Source organism: Callorhinus ursinus, unplaced genomic scaffold (genome assembly GCF_003265705.2).
Source record: "Callorhinus ursinus isolate GAN/ISIS: 27379988/994484 unplaced genomic scaffold, GSC_fseal_2.0 scaffold4, whole genome shotgun sequence".
Taxonomy (NCBI): Eukaryota; Metazoa; Chordata; class Mammalia; order Carnivora; family Otariidae; genus Callorhinus; species Callorhinus ursinus.
In genome coordinates this window covers 147,713,918-147,731,472 of record NW_027397066.1, presented here as the reverse complement: position 1 = coordinate 147,731,472, position 17,555 = coordinate 147,713,918, and the positions used below count along the sequence as shown (strand labels likewise).

Sequence of the window (17,555 nt, the reverse complement as noted above, 5' to 3'; positions counted from 1 at the left end):
AACAAGAGTTGCCCCAATTTTAGAAAGAAGAGGATGTGTGCTTACTCTTCTTGTCGCAAGTCATTGACGCTGCGGTCCAGTGAGATCATGTCACTTGCCACCATGTTAAATCCAAACTCTTTAATGCTGGCTTGAATTGCATGTTTGAATTCTGGTCCCAAAACCAATGGCTTGGCATTCTCTCCAGGGCCACCAACCACTCCATGAGGCTCAGGTTCTTTGGGTTCAAAGTTACCGAGGATCCCTGGACGAAGCACAGGATCTCGGTAGGTGAATGTCTGAGGCTTAAATGTAAGAAACTGCCTCCGCATTATGTCCTTCTGGTTATCTCCTCCAGCATGGCGCTCTTGTTCATTTTTCGCCTTGTTTTTTCTTCTAATAGACTCTAAGTCCACTTCTACTCCTTCAACATGAGGCCATGGTACCACAGGTTTGAATCTGTCATCCCCAGGAGCTAATCCATTGCCTCCTCGGTTAGGCATGGGGTTACTGACATCTCTGTCTTCCTATACAAAAGGGAGGGGGATATACAATGAGTACATGAAGGCAAACCACAGCAGAGTTTATGATATGAATTTTCATGTTTAATAAAAAGCTGAGGCAACAATAAATGATTTAAAATGTTAAACAGAAGCAGGCTATTAATCAGGGCTTCCCATTAAAAGATATCTTTTGGGCAGGGGGAGGACATCCTAAGAAATAGATTATTTCCCTTCCAAAATAAATGAATGGATACATTTTTTTTTTTACCTCTCCCCTTCTAAAACTCTCTATCAAAGACCTCTTAATAAAGCACATTGTTATGGGTTAAAGCAATGGGGTTCTAGAAGCTTTGACAAAAACAGACATTTAATAGGTCATGTACAGTATGTGGTTTTCCCAGATGTCCAGTGTACGATAAATATAACTATTTGTCAGTAATACAGCCATATGGTGGCAATGGTATTAGATGCCACCCATCACGAGGCTGGCTTTGTGCCTCTAATGGCAGAGGAAAAGGCGGGGATATGCACTCAACAGTCGGTATTTTCTACTCAGTGAGAGTTTAGCTGAATTCAAACTAATTTTTTTTTTTTTTTAAAGCAAACAAAACCAAAATGCTGAAGACTAACCAATTCAGTTTAGGCTTTTGAACCACACCGAATGCCTAGCTTGCCCCATTCCGGAGGTAGCCCAAGTAACAACAGACTTGGTGCATAGGGGTATTCTGTAAGTCCGCCTCCCGTGTCTGTGTGGACCCTCCCCATCACCTGTGCAGATCTTTCGGTCAGAAATCCTGAGGGCTTTTGCTGCTGAGATATCCTATGTGAAGTTTTTGCTAAATCAGTACCATTCTTTGCACAGGGCAGTGTTTTTCAATATTAGCATCACCTCAGTGGCTTTTAAAAATACTGATGTCTGTGTCCCACCCCCGGACTTTGTGATTTAATTGGTCTGGGCATTCCCATTTTTGAAAGCTCCCCAAGTGATTTTAATATGCAGCCAAGCTTGAGAACCTCTAACTCAGAGGAAGAGCTGCTAGCTATAATTAGACAAGAGGATTATTGAGTATGCACAGCTGGGGAAGAGGCAAGGTCAACTTCAAACTGCAAAACAGGCGAATGGGTCTGCCACTTCACTCCACATTGAGATTATTGGAGTCCTTCATAGATTCCTAACAGAATTAGTACCATATTACCAAGATGTGTCTACAGTGTTAGAGCTATCTTGAAAAGTAAAGTTAAAAACTTGATTTTAGGGGTGCCTGGGTGGCTCAGATCATTAAACGTCTGCCTTCGGCTCAGGTCATGATCCCAGGGTCCTGGGATCGAGCCCCGCATCGGGTTCCTGGCTCAGCAGGGAGCCTGCTTCTGCCTCTCCCCCTGCTCATGCTCGCTCTCTATCTCTCTGTCTCAAATGAATAAATAAAATCTTTAAAACAAAACAAAAAAACCCTTGATTTTAAAGAGTGCAGAAGTAAAGTGCTAGGTATGACGTTGAGATGTACATTGCTATCTGCTGGGAGTTTATGGAGAAACAAAGATCTCTTTAGAAAGCCAGTTAATTAATTAATTAATTTTTGTTTAATATTTATCTTTTTTATTATTATTAATATATAATGTATTATTGTTTCAGGGGTACAGGTCTGTGATTCATCAGTCCTACGTAACACACAGTGCTCACCACAACACATACCCTCCCCAATGTCCATCACCCAGCCAGTTAATTTAAATGTGAATTTAGTTCAAGTTTTGGTAAGGGCTAGCTAAGGATTGATTTGGGGGAGCTCAAAAAGGAATTTTAAAAATTTATTTGTTTAGGTAATATAAGCATATGATAGAAAATTCCAAGGACCCAAAAGAGCATCTAATGAAAAACAGGTTTTCCGGCCTCCTCTCCTATAAAGGCAATCACAGCCAGCACTTTGGGAATCTTTCTAGAGATGTTACAGGCACGTATAAACACACATGTGTGTAGGTAACAAAACAATTGTTTTTAACATGGGACAAAGATTTTAACTGACTCTTATTTAAAAAGGAAACCTGTACAATGTTACAAGTGGTTCAAAGGTGAATCCAAAGAACAAACATCTAAACATCAAGGATACTGCAAAGGATTTATAAATAGATGCAAAACTGGTAACCTTGGTCAATATCCACAAGGCAATAACCAACTGCACTCACAGTACACAATTTCCATTTCAATGGCCGAGAATCTTTTGCATTACCATCAGTATTCTGTCGTTTCTAGCACTGTAAAATAGCTCAAAGATGAGGAAAGGGCAAGATAACCCAGAAGCCAAGTCAGAGAGTATATCTAATCATCTTTTTGGTCCATTTCAAAGTTTTTCCATAAATTTCCTCCTATAACACAAAACTAAATATAAAATGCAACACTCAGCCTGATTACGTAAATGTGATATCTTTCTTCAGGCATGTGTTATAAGGTAGATAAGGCTTCTATCATCACACATCTCAGTAGCAAGGACTTAGCTGGAGCCTAACCTGTGAGCCCTACTGGCTCTGAGGATGGAAAAAGTGGACATCTCTCCAATTTATCGCCCAGCTCTTTCTAAAAGAGAAGTGTTGTGGCAGTGTTGTAGGCAAATTAAAATAGAAAAATCGTTATAAAACTCTAAGATACTGGATCCAAGATACTGTTGTTGAACCAAGTGTAACACATAAAGAAGAGTCTCCCCCACTTTAATTTTTCACATCAAAGCTCCAGTGAATCTTTAACTGGGGAGGTAAAAAAAATGAGGGGAAGGAAATGTCAAATACAGAAAAGCAAACTGAACAGGTCTTCAGATGTCAACATCTGTAACCACAGCAACCACTCTACTTTGCCTAAAATTCCAGAAAGGGCACAGTGTATGCTGGAAGAGTATGGAATATGGCAGTATGTGAAATTGTAGTGCATGAAAGACCCACATTGTGAAGTACCCGCTATGGTTTACGCTGGCCTATACTAAAGCAAAATTTGAGAATTTAAATATTTCTCAAATTTACCCGCCTCAACAAGAGACTATTTAATGGATTTGAACTTCATGCTTATCTTCCTCCAAATTAGATCTTCTCTTTGACTTAGGGGTTCTTTGTCTGATCTTCCACTGTTGGTGTTCTTCATAGTTCTCTTAGACGTCCACCTATCAGTCCAGCTTCATTCTGGATTATGTCCTTCTTTTCCAAGAGTAATGACCAGATTTACATCAACCATTCCTACATCCCTCTCCTCAGCCCACATCCCACTTCTCATCTCCAATACTCACAGTTCGCTGCCTCCCAAATTTCTACTTATATCAATCTCATTATATCTACTTGTATCAATTGACCTTATATCTACTTATATATCAATCTAGTCCCATGTTAGATACCTACTTATATCACTCTAATACCTAAACTTAAGATACCCCAAACTAGCTGAACTTCTTTTTACCTCACATCACAAACCTGTTTGGATTACAGTCTTTCCCTGCTTAGGGGACAGGAACCACCATCCGCTCAACTGATCAAATCCAACACCTGCATTTCATCCTCAGCTACTCGTTCTCTTTGATCTACCCAACTGATGTCCAATCAATCCCTGATACCTGTCAATTCTATTGTCTTTGTAGCTCCTGAATTTGGCCGCTTCCATCATTGCCCCTGCCTTAGTTCATACCACCCTCACTCCTTAACAGGATTACTACAGTAGTGATAATAATGATGACTGAAAATACTATCTTCTAAGTGCTTTGTATATATCGATTTATTTATTTATTTTGCCAAGAGTTGGGTTCTGTGATTACCATCCCCATTTTACTGATAGAAAATCTGACAGAGAAGTAACTCAACAACAGAATCAGTACATAGTACGGCCAAAGTTTGCATCTCAGCAGTCTGGCTCAAGAGCCCATGCTCTTACTGGGTGTTATACACAACTAATGAATCGTTGAACACTACATCAAAAACTAATGATGTACTCTATGTTGGCTAATTGAACATTAAAAAAAAAAAAAAAGAGTCCATGCTCTTAACCACTACACTTGAGTGCTTCTCATTCTAATGCACGCACGTTCTCTTGTTCTTCATTGTTTTTTCTACATAGCAACCATAGTGACTTTTCTAAAATTCAAATATGAACATGTTACTTTCCCTGCTTACAACACTCCACCGCTGGTCCACTTCCCTCAGGAGCGTTTATACTCTTTAACAAGGAGAGTTTATACTCTTTTTCTTCACCATACCCATAGAAGAGGGGCTGGTTAGCTTTTTCTGCAAAGGGTCAAGAGTAGATAGATACTTTAGGCCTTGCAGACCACAGGTCTCCGTTGCAATCATTCAAGTCTGCCATTATAGTGCAAAAGCAGCCACCAATGATATGTAAATGAGTGGGTATGGTTGTGTTCCAATAAAACTCTTTACAAAGACAGGCAACAGGATGTATCTGTAACCACCACCCCTCCCAACCCCTGCACTAGACTAAGTTCTGTGAAAAAGTAGGCGCCATGTCTACCGTATGCACCAATGCATTCCCCATATTTATCCTGGCACTAATTCCTCAACAAATATTTACTGAATAAATGAATGAGTCCTAAAATTTCTGCTTTGGTTATGAGAGGAGAAAAGGAAAATAGAGAATGGAGACTATGGAATGGGGAAGAGGGGCTTGGATCAGATAGTATATCTGGCCAATACTTTACAAAATCAGCAAGAGAACAGGATATAACTTCATATTCTCTGCATAGCACTTTTTTTTTAAGATTTTATTTATTTATTTGATAGAGAGAGACACAGCGAGAGAGGGAACACAAGCAGCAGGAGTGCGAGAGGGAGAAGCAGGCTCTCCGCTGAGCAGGGAGCCCGATGCGGGGCTCGATCCCAGGACCCTGGGACCATGACCTGAGCCAAAGGCAGACGCTTAACAACTGAGCTACCCAGGTGTCCCTGCATGGTAGTGTACTCTTAATAATGCTGTAATAGTCACCAGAAAAACTGAATTTTCTCACTTGTCAAAGCCTGTATGTCATTAAATCTGAAAGCAAACCAAATATGAGAATTGTCTAACCCCAAGTCAATTAAAAATCATGTCCAATCTTAATGTTATATGATTCAAAGAATGGCTACAAAGCTGTGTAACGCTCAATTCCCCTGAGTAGGAAAACTACATACTCCTCCTTCCTGAGAGTCAGTGAGAATCAGTAGATGCCTTTGTGACTCACTGGTACTATAATATCTTCCTAAGCACCAGCTGATTTACTCTACAGTCAAAAATCAATGAATCACTGTTGACTAGAAATGGAAAAGACAATCGGTAGATAATTGCTTAAAATCACTATGTTCATAAAGGTGTAAATATACTGAAAAGTATAATCACTTATCATCAGATGGAAATATGGGATTATCAGAAATCAGGTCAGACTATTCACTTTCCATCTTACAAAGCTCCCCCTTCACCCCCAGATTCTACTTATGTGTGATATTTTCCCAAGATGGTCATGATCTTGATAGGAACACAAATGATAGAAATGATAGGAATGCAAAGGGATTTAGAAAAATAGTCTTTAGATATAGGCTTGTCTGGATTTGAAATTATAGGTGAACCTAGAAAATTTAAGCTCTTAATGCTGAGCTCCTGAAGTCACATGATTTCTGCAGAAATTACAATTTAGTTTCAGAAAGTGGCCACTGCTAACAATATTCACACTATTTGGTTATCGTGCTACGTGAGCCACAGAACTTAAAAACATAAGTCAAATTTAAATCTATGATTTAAAAACCCTCTCGATAAGAAACACCTTTAAAAAAAATATTTATTTATTTTGGGGGAGGGAGAGAGAGAGAGAGTGGAGGGGGCAGGGGAAGAGGGAGAGAGAGAATCCCAAGCAGACTCTCTGCTGAGCACGGAGCCCTATGGGGGCTTAATCCCATGACCCCAAGATCATGACCTGAGTCAAAATCAAGAGTCCAAGGCTTAACCAACTGAGCCACCCAGGCACCCCAAGAAACACCTTTAATTAGAAGAATGACACCAGCATCTTTTCTCTAGCTCCACTTTCTTCTGCTCCTAGGTGAGAGAGCAACAGGAACAAAGAAATCAGGGAGGGAGATAGTTAAGGAGGCACTGGGAGAAACTGGGTGTGCTTGTAAGCTGGGCCTCCCCAGACTCTTATCCACGTCAGAAGGTGGGTGGGAAAGCAGGTGCTCCACCCTCAGTACCCTTGTTTCTCTCTGATTAGTTAGAGCTGGATTCTTAGCTAACCCATCCCTGTGGGCATTTTGTGCTGACTGAAGACCATTCACTCCTGCTCCTTTCAGCAGACTGAAGGGGACTGCATGGGGGGGGGGTCAGTGGCCCCCGCTGGTCGTGAGAGGAGGGGCAGGGGTCAAGTGGTTTGACTGTGTTTAACTAGAGCAGAAAATGGAAAAACCCAAGATTAAATAGATTATAAATAGAGACCATATCAGTACTTGAATATCTAAGGTTGTCTCCCTTATGGAAAGAGACCTATCCCAAGCCTGTGTAAAGACTCACGAACTAGGAAGAGACTGAAGACCCATGGCAAGGCCTCTGTTAGCAACTAGGGCAGAACTGAAAATGAAGAAAGGTGTGGCTTATCAGTATTACACTTTTTTTTTTTTTTTGAGAGAGAGAGGGAGAGCACAGAGGGAGAGTGAGAAGCAGACTCCCCTCCCAGCAGAGAGCCAGACATGGGACTTGATCCTAGAACCCTGAGATCATGACCTGAGTCGAAGGCAGATGCCCAACCGACTGAGCCACCCAGGAGCCCCTCCGTATTACATTCTGATCAAAGAATTATCTGCTGAAAGAAATATACTCCCAAAGCAGGGATTTCTATTCTTCTTTCTCCCCCTTCCCCCCCCAGGCCAGGTTATAAACCAAAAGGTAACAGAATGGAGAAAACAGCATGGTTGACATCACAATAACTGCCCCACCAAAGGAAATCCAGGTCAGCACTTCTAGTACTAGAAATTAGACTTTGGCAGGGTAGCTACTAGTCACAGTAAGCTAGACTGACCCAGACTTTCTCTAGGGACTGCAACATTGAGACTGGACTGTGGAGAGCTATATTACATAATAGCTAATGATTAGTCCTCTTATTTTCTCTCAAAACTTATGATACACTCTGGAAACCATAGTTACAAATGGGTTAAGTTAGTGCTGTAGTATTAACCACCCACTGGAAAGATTTTATCAGGTTCATATGGGGGCATTTTGAGTCAATTAAATGCCACCTCTCCTTAACCAAATAAGCAAACTACAGTATATAATACAGATCCAACCTGTACTATTGCAGATACTACTGAAATTAATAGGTGTCTTCCTAAAAAGTTAGCTATATCACATTTTGAATGTTTAATCATCTTAATAAAAGAGATTTCCATAATAAGAGTCTCCCAATAAATCCCATAGTTGTGCAACTAGTCGGTTTTTGCAGATTTGGATCTTCATGCATATCATATGGTATTCTTAAGAGAAGTATCCATCTGCACTGACACAATTTTCTGAATATCTCTGCACATCTTGAATAATCATGGTCAACTATAGAATATCTCGATATGGCAAATTTTAAGTCTTGGGCTCTTTTCAAAATTCAAAACAAAATTTAGTTCAACCAAAGTAAATGACTGAAGTGTTTAAAATTATAAAATTTATTTTTTTTAAAGATTTTATTATTTGAGAGAGAGCATGAGTGGGGCGGGGCAGAGGGGAAGGGGAGGGGAAGGGGCAGAGGGAGAGGGAGAGGGAGAAGCAGTATCCCCGCTGACCAGGGAGCCCAACATGAGGCTCAGTCCTGGGACCCCAAGATCGTGACCTGGGCCAAAGGCAGATACTTAACTGACTGAGCCACCCAGGCACCCCATAATATTTACTTTTTAAAAACCATGGCAATGCATTGCATTTTTAAAGGTATCATTCTAAACTACAAATTCCTCAGTAATAAACATTTTCAATTTTCAACATCTAAGTTAAAACTATAATTGAAAATGGGAGATTTCATGCAAAATCCTTCTCTGTATTAATACCATTATCTCTAATGTTCTATTTTGTAAATGTGAAATTACCATTAAGCACCGGTAGGTCAAGCCAGCAGTTATAAACTCAGCAATTGGCTCTGGGTATATTCCCCTGCAGTCCCATGAATATTTCTAACACTGCTCTTCCTGAATTGCCTTAGTATCTGTGTACATGCTTCTCCCCAGTCAGACTAAGGGCTCTTTGAAGACAGCAAGTGTGTGTCTGTGTGTACCCCGACACGGGGGTGGGGGTAGCCGGCAGATACTCAGTGCATGTTTCCTCACAGACTAAGTGGAGAACAAACACCTAGCTGCGGGTCATCTTTTATTATGTTGCTAGAATATAAACTGACTTTGGAGCCACTGTCTTACGCCACTGCTTGGCTTGATTTAAGCTAGCATTTTGAGAATCCAAATGAAATAACTAAAAACATTATTTTCTCTACTAACAACATTGCTTTCCCTACCAATCTAAAATTCGAATAATCCTTTTTTTAGTTTCTTCTCTTCTTCAGATTTGGATAAATCATGTCTGCAAGTGAAATTTGTTACTTCATGGAAAATGAGTACTTTATTTAAACATGAGAAAGTAAATCTGCTGGTGTTCATCTCAGTCCTCTAAGCCAATTTATCTTGCAAATGGTTTCCTGCTAAATGGTTTCCTGCTAAATTTGGGGCTTGTTTTAAAACAGTAATAAGATAGAGATTCTAAATCAGGTCAGAAAAGTATCAGATAATACTCAAGGGGGAATAAATTAAAAGATGAAATAAGCAACTAAAGGACCAAAATGTAGGTTAATGTCTGCAATAGGAAAATAACAAGTTGGTTATCCTTTCACAAAAAAACTTTTATTTGTTAAGACTGCTTAACGGCCCAGATCAAAGTTAATATCACAGACAACTAACCAAGTCTATGAAACATGAAATTTAAACATATTTATGCAATCCAAATAATTTTTATTTTCCAGAGACCTTATGAAAAATGCATGCCTTAGCTCAAAAACTGAGTCATAGATATATTTCACAGGCTTATTTATTTCTTATTATGAATATTTAATATTAAATCTTTAACTGATTTGAACTGAATTTTAAGAATCAAACATGAATATCAAGCAATGGCCAGTAAATCATTTTGTAGTATGTTTCAAAAGGTGATGAAGCCATAGTTGTCAAAGTTTATGCCATCATTTCAGTTGTAAGAGCCCTGACGTCAAGACAAGGCTATAAATACAAGGTGCACCAATGCCATTTAAAAGCTCCAACTCCCACGAATACTAAAAGGCGGATTACAATACCTCTTAGAAATCATAAAAGGATATAGTGGGTAGATTTTTAACTCTCTCTGTTTGGAAGCTAAGTAATTACTGAGTTTTAAAAAGAAAGCTCCTAAGAGGCATTTTCATTCTAAAAATAGCACACAAGTTATGCAAAATATTTTAATAAAATTGTCAGTATTTTACAATAAATATTCTACCACATTATTCCTACAAAATGACCTGTCTAAAAATAAGAAGGTATTAAGGAGAGAAAAATGAAAGCAAAGCAAGGAGAGAAAGATTATAAAATAAAATCTGTGAAGACTTTTTTAACACATGAATAATTTATGATGCATACATATGATCTATGCACATGGAGAGAGGAAATACACATTCAAAAACCAAATAGCTTCGTAGGATAAGAAATAAGAAATTAACCCAGCTGAATGGACCCTTCAAAAGAACAATTATGGCATTTCATCAGGTGGAGAAATGAGGAACTACCTAAAAGCTGAATTGATTGAAAATGAGGTCCCATCTGCTCCTCTTTTGCCCCCTCACATGATGTTCTGGAACCTTCTTTTGGTTTATGCCAATCAATTCTACTTTTTTACCTAGGAGAGCTGAGAATCTCTTCACTCTCTTTCCTAGATCATCTTGAAAATATTTCAAAAGAGCAATACCGACACCAGTCCTTGGGGAATCACACCGTTAACGCTTTTTCTTAAACCCAGGACAAGTGTTTATTCAGTCCTACCCTTTGATTCTCATTTCCAGTACAACAATGCACTTCATAATCTAATACCTGCCAAAGCCAGACAGTTTAATTCCTAATTCTCCTTCACATCTGGCAATCCCAGTGAAAACATGAAATGATTTCCAAATCTTCCTGAAAACTTCATTGGAAATTATGTCACCAACACAACCATTAATAATTCTTATGACACTATAGGAAACTTTTACCGAGTGAGAGAAGAATGAGGTCTAATGTGGTATTTGTGTTGGGAGAGAATGTTTGTAATATCCTTTTGAAAGGTGAAAAAGCAATGTCCTATTATCCCTCTAGGGGAGAAATTCTAGAATGAATACAGCACTCCCACATGAAGTGTTACTACTTTCTGCAGCTGGAAATGAAATGCATAAGCCTTTCCTCTAGTGCTTCCTTGCTTTGCCCTGAAGCTTGGCTTTCATAACAGCTCATGAGAAAGTACTGTAATGTGCGGCTTCAGAACACATACATTTTGACTGGTGTAAGAATCTCCTCTTGTAAATCTTAAGAAAAAAAAAATCACCTCAAGAAAGTATCTCAAAGTTTTCAGGGCAGAGCTATCATCTTACAGTGTGGGACAACATTTTACTACCACGTTGGGACTAGAAGTCCAATGCGGGAGGGTGTGTCAAGGAAACATAACTGTGTGAGACAGAAAAAATACACTTAGGGCAGATCGAGGTTATCTATGTAAATAAACGTTTGGACATTTACTGTTCGACTATCAACAGGTTTGATTTCAAGAGGGAATGCTTATCCAGGGATACTCTAGTTTATCATAATTGTTCTTTGGCATTCCGATTAGTATTTATATGGATCATTAAAGGTAAAAGAGCTGTCCTTTCAGTTTTCCAAATACTACGGGTCTACTACCCGCCAGGCACTGTGCACCCGACCACGAAAGGACACGCAGATGGGGGGAAGGGATGTCTGAACGGGCTGGAAGCGACTGAATCCTTGCTTGGAAGCAGAGGACACTCCCCAGCACGTAGATGGTGAATGGTTGGTAAGTAAAGGAGGAGGGGGTAGAGAGTGGGGTTTGGCAGCTGAGGCAAAGGCACAGAAGCATAAAAGAACAAATGGTTTGGTGTAACAAGTGCAGGGGACATATGGGGAGGTGGCAGGAGATGAGACTTGAGATGCTGGCAGTGCCTCAGAGTGCCTCTTAGGAAATGCCAAGAAGTTCAGACTTTATGGGAGCCATGAGAGAGGAGCATGCCAGATCAGAGCTGAATTTTGGAATGAGTACGCTGATGGAGCAAATGAATGGGAAGCGGTGCCAAGATGTTTGTAGTGGGATAAGAAAAATATGTGAAAAAGCAATACGGGAGAGAATTTCAAGGAGTGGACAACAGGGCTAGAAACTGCAGGCAAGTTGTTAAAATTAGTGAGAATTCCAAGGTCTGAAGGTACAGACAAGGGAGGTATTTTAGTCCTGGTTCCACAACATGACTCACTCACCAGCTCTGTGCTCTACAACACTGGCAGAGGCCCCAGGAGGGTGGATCTAGAGGGGCCTCAGGACTCCTCACCATTATCTCCTACCCAGCTGCAGATGGAAGTATCCTATTTCCTATCATCTAGAAGGCTAGAGGCATTTCTGTGATCCTCTTCTTCGGCCTTAGGGACATTCCTTTGAAATAGTCTAATTGATGGATGACAAATATGTGTTGAGCACCTACGCTGCGCCAGGCTACCAGGACACAATGATAAGCAAACGCATCCCTGCTCTTGTGGAGCTCTCTGTCCAGTGAGGGAGACATATAATCAAACAGCCATACAAACATGGTGCTCTCAGAAACTTTTGGGGAGAGTCGATCTACTCTAAGATGCTAAGAAAGGCTCCCTTGAGAATGAAGGACTGCTGAGTAGAGGTTTGAAGGACGAGGAGAAGCTACGTCGGTAAAAAGAGGAAAGAGGGGCGACTGGGTGGCTCAGTCGGTTAAGAGTCCAACTCTTGGTTTTGGCTCAGGTCATGATCTCATGGGTCATGGGACTGAGCCCTGCGTCAGGCTCTGTGGTCAGCGGGAAGTCTACTTGAAGATTAGTCCCCTCCACCCCTTCCCCCACTCGCTCTAAAATAAATCTTTTTTGTTTGTTTGTTTTTAAAGATTTTATTTACCTGAGAGCAAGTGAGAGTGCACACAAGAAAAGAGCATGTGCTCGTGTACGAGCGTGGGGGAGGGTTAGAGGGAGAGGGAGAGGGAGAAGCAGACTCCCCGCTGAGCAGGGAGCCCGATGCAGGACTCCATCCCAGGACCCTGATATCATGACCTGAGCCGAAGGCAGACACTTAACTGACCAAGCCACTCAGGCGCCCCTAAAATAAATAAATCTTAAAAAGAGGAAAGAGTATTCAGAGAGAACATGCTCAGAGTCTCTACAGCAAGAAGTTCTATGGTAAGTAGGAAGAACTAAATGTGGTTGGGGTGCAAAGAGCTGGGGAAGCCTGGTGCCAGATGAGGCAGAAGGGAAGTAGTGGCCAGACCAAGTGGGGCTCTGGTGTGATGGTAATGACTTTGGTTGTAATATGGGAGCCTGAGCAGCCAGTTCATAGTTTTAATGCTCCTACCAGAGACAGGAGCATTCTGCAAAGAGCCCACTGGCTGAGCAGTAAGAGGCTGGAAAGAGGCCAGAGTGGATGAGGGTTAATTAGGAAATAGAGACATTTAATGATGGACTGGATATGGGAGTGGCAGGGATGGCCCTAAGGTGCGACTGGATGCTATTTACTGGGAGGGGAAGCACAGAAAAAGACTGAAGTTAAAGATGACGAGGATATGTGGACTTCTTGGATATGTGGACTTTGAAGTGCTTCTGAAACAGTCAAGAGAAGATGGAAACGTAGGATTTGTATCTCAGCGACTGGACTAGAGAAGATAAAATTGGCAGACATCTTTATATAGATCGTAAGTGACATAAGGACCCGGACGCTATTTATGAGTTGACCATAAAGTGCGAAGAGGAGAGGACCCACTGACCCCATCTTGAGGAATCCAACCCCTAAAAGACTGGTGGAGGAGGGTGGGACTACCAAGGAGACAGAGAACTGGCCCAGTATGTAGGAAGAAAACCAAAACCAAGACAGTACGTGTGGGACAGCAGGAACGGTCAACAGTGTTAAATGCTGGTTAAAGGCCATGTGAGAGGAGCACTGGATTTAGCAGGAGCCATTCCAGTGGTATGATGGGGTCAAGAGCCCAGGGCCAGTGGTGTTGAGGGGTGGAGTTGGAAGGTAGGGAAATGGTGCAAGCAAAAGTAGGCTACATTTGTGAAAACTCTGCCCGGACAGAGAACAGAAACGGAGAGGTAGCTGGAGGAAATGAGGTGGGGCGAGGGGTTTTGGTTTATTTTGTTTTTAATGGGAAAAGTCCTGAGCAGCTTTAAAAGAAAGGCAAGGGTAAAATATTCAAATACATGCGAGAGGAGGAATAATCAAAAGTGAAGAGTTCCTGAGAATGGGAGCCAAAGCAGAGGTGGGATTAGCCAGGTCAGGAGGAGGGCAGCCCCTCAGACACAGGTACTTTGCTCTTCCCTGGGACCCAAACCCTCACTGCTGCTGTCTGAATTACTCCAACAGTAATTTAACCTATTCTGATTTAACCTCTTCTACTGCCTGCAAGAAATTCTACTTCCTGCATCGTTTAACAGGTTAAACACAGGGCATGTCAGAGATCTCTTTAAAAAAAAAAAAAAAAAAAAAAAAAAGGAAAGTCCTCCCATCTTTTTCTACCATATCAGGTTCAAAATCCTTTGCCTGGCCTTCTGCCATCACTGGTTCCGCACTCAAGCTGTCCCCATACTCTAGTCAGCTGGACCCCATCAGGAGATCATAAAAACACATGGTCAGCCCCGGCCTCTAGTCTGGCTCCTGCTATCAAGCCTTAGCCTATAGCACTGCCCTGTGGCCCGCCTCTTTCCTTCTAGGTTCAGTTCCAATTCCTTCAATAAGATTCAGCCCCGCCATCTGTTCTAATTCCAGTGATATTTTCCCTCGCATGAATTTCTACTCAATACTTTTATAATTCTCTATCTCTCCATGTGCTCGTTTTTTCCCCCCAGACTAAAGCTCTAGCTGAGGAGAGTCTTAGTCTTTTACTTCTTTTGTGCAGTCGGGACTTTGTATTGTGTATCTTCCTTTCTCCGCAATTCTCTGACATTTCTATTTTCCTTATTCTTATCCCCATATGTAAAATAACACCTATTCAATAGGAAATGTGATGTCCCCTGAGCTCCATGTTTCTGGGGGGGGGGGTGTGCCTTATGTTGTTTAGATGGATCTTGGGGGAACAGCAGTGAAAAGTCTGATTTAAAAAGTAAAATAATCGGACACTGCTAAGTATGTTACATTCTCCAGTGCTCACAACAATCCTATGATAGGTCCTGTAATTTTATTTTCACATTTTATAGTTGAGGAGGTCAAAGATTAGAGAGACTAACTAACAGGTCCAATGTCACGTAATTCATAAGGGACTGGCCTAGTGCTTGAACCCTGGTCTGCATAACTATGACTCCTGAGCATTTAGGCACAATGCTGAGCCACTTGACTTACAACTGCTTGATGATGACTTCTACTTTCTAGAAATTTACAAAAAATTTGAGAGGCTTTTAAAAATGTTCAACTAATAAACACTTTCATGTCTCTTTATTCTGCTTTTTTATCACATTTTAGAAGTCTGTCTTTGGCAACTACTTACACCAAAGAAATGGCCCATTCTGACACTCTAAACAATGAGATGTGCCTTGTCAACAGTTTTTCCACTCCTTTGATGTGTTAGATGATGATTCCCCTGACAGCATGTGAAATAAGGGGAAGACATTTTGAACTAATTTTACACAAAGAATTAAATCAGTCTCTCTCATAAGTAAGGACTAAAGTATTTTTTGGTCCTGTTAAGCTGAGTCTTTTGACTGATGTACTGCTGTGAATTCTGAGCTGTTCAGACTCCTGCTAAAAAATACTTTTGCCTTTTTGTGACTAAAAGCATGCTGAAGCCATGGAATAAAACCAAATTATTAACAAGCCCATGACTTTGGCTTCACTAATATTCTACTCTAACCAAAAACTTATCAAAAAATGGCTCCATAATAGAAGAGAATTATACCATCTCAGGGAGCTTACTACATTTTTCAGGACGTGCTGCCCAAATATAAGACCAGAGCTCCATTTTTCCCCCCTTTCCTGGTGTAAGAGATATCACTTAGGGAAAGGAGAAGCCTCACAGAATAGGTATCCACAAATTGGTACCATAGTCTGTTTTCTAGGATACACAAGGATGCTCCCTATGAAATCCAAAGGAAGGTTAGGAGTAGCATATCAAGACACTGCTTTCGTAGAGAATAAAACAGGGTCTTTTCCTAATCTATTCTGATATATCGTGGAGTAAGTAGCTTATACTTACATTACAATGTTAACAACATGACACCTTTCACTTTAACTTTCCAGTTCTTTCCAGTTCCATTTCTTAGCCATGCTAACCACCACCTAGAAATTAAAAGTAGTATTCTAACTTTTTCACAACTATGTTTATAATACTTACACCTCTTTCTAGAACACCTTAAAATGATAAGCTCAAGAAACTTTTTGGCGCTTGGGGAGGACGCACAGCAGCTGTTGAGCAATAGAAAGCAATTCTATCAGTTAGCTGAGAGAAGCCAGTCAGTCAGATATACGCTAAGTTTAGCTGCTCTAACACATTCCAACCAACTTCACTGGGTCTCACATAAGCTACCAAAGTAGTACAACTGAAATCTGAGATCCCTTTGCAACTAAAGGTGAAATTCCAGCAAAAAACATGCACAGTGCTTGGAATGGTCGAGTCTCACCAAACACCTCAATTTTATTTTGACATAATTTTCTGATGACCCTAAGTCATTTCGGTATTTTTGTTTTTCTGTGAAAAAGATTTCCTTTTTTACCTGGCACAATTTTAGTAAGCAAGACATTTATCTTTGTATCTGTGAATGAATGGAAAAAGAAGGCTCACCGTTACTATAGTATACTATAGTACATGCCAAAGACAGCCTGCCAAGATGTCAGTCAAAGCTTTGTCCACGTTAGCAAAATTAGCAAAGAATCTCCAAAGGCTTAACTAGAAAAATGGAACAGATTTTTAAAACCGGTAAATCAGTTTATCACCGGAAGTATTTTATTGAGTGCTGATTCATTTCACAGGGATGATGACGATAATGGCAGGGTGAGGAAGAAGTAGAAGAGCCCTTACAATGTTACCAGCACTATTCCAAGTGCATTCCACCTAGCTCTTTTCATCCTTGAAATAACCCTTTGAGCTGGGTACCATCATTATCCCATCCTGCAGATGAGGAAAATTGAGGCACGGAGTTTAAGTAACTTGCCGAAAGCCGTACCCTCAGGAGGAGGTGGTAGGGGCAGGGTCTCTGGCTCCAGAGCCCACCGGGGAAGGCATCCACAAGGTTTTCATAACTTTTAGCTATGTAAATTGACAGCTTTCTTTCAAAGCTATTTGGTATTTTTTTAAATACCAAAACCTAAATATATTCCTTAGAATCGGTTAATTGCAGAAGTTCATTTTAATAAAAATCCCTTTATTTTAAAACCAGCATAATGCTATTAATAAGAATTAGTAATGATAGTTCAGAAACGGCTATTTTCAAAGAAGTCAATTTCTGGAAATCTAATTCGTACCTCAAAAAGTAGTAGTAACTTACTATGAGGCCCACTAGCCTAGGAGAATATCAGAATATTAGAATGATACACTCATATGATTTTATTTCGACCGAGAGAAAAACAGAAAGAAATTATTTTCAGTTAGTCACTTTGGCACATAAGACCATTAAGCTGAGCTGCTATGCTTGCTCTTCTGATTTCACAGAAACATGGAATGGTTTTCAAATATCTTCTATTTGTCTGCCACTGGCAAATATGAAGTAAATAAAAAAGGGCTTTTCAAATTGACACTAAGGAAGAGTTAGCACCACTTCTATTCCCTGAGGTACATGAGTATTTCTGAAAAGCATCCTCAGTTGGATCACCTGCAGGTCTCACTAAGA

General features: G+C 40.5%; 1 protein-coding gene across 3 annotated transcripts in view; it reads right to left on the bottom strand.

Moving 5' to 3' along the window:
• GALNT7 (polypeptide N-acetylgalactosaminyltransferase 7) overlaps positions 1 to 17,555 on the bottom strand; it is a 148,584-nt gene that overhangs the window by 67,181 nt on the left and 63,848 nt on the right. For all 3 annotated transcript variants that reach the window (XM_025874466.2, XM_025874465.2, XM_073892499.1), the window contains exon 2: positions 46 to 506. In XM_025874466.2, coding sequence (XP_025730251.1) covers positions 46 to 506 — 461 coding nt within the window. The remainder of the gene's footprint in view (positions 1 to 45; positions 507 to 17,555) is intronic.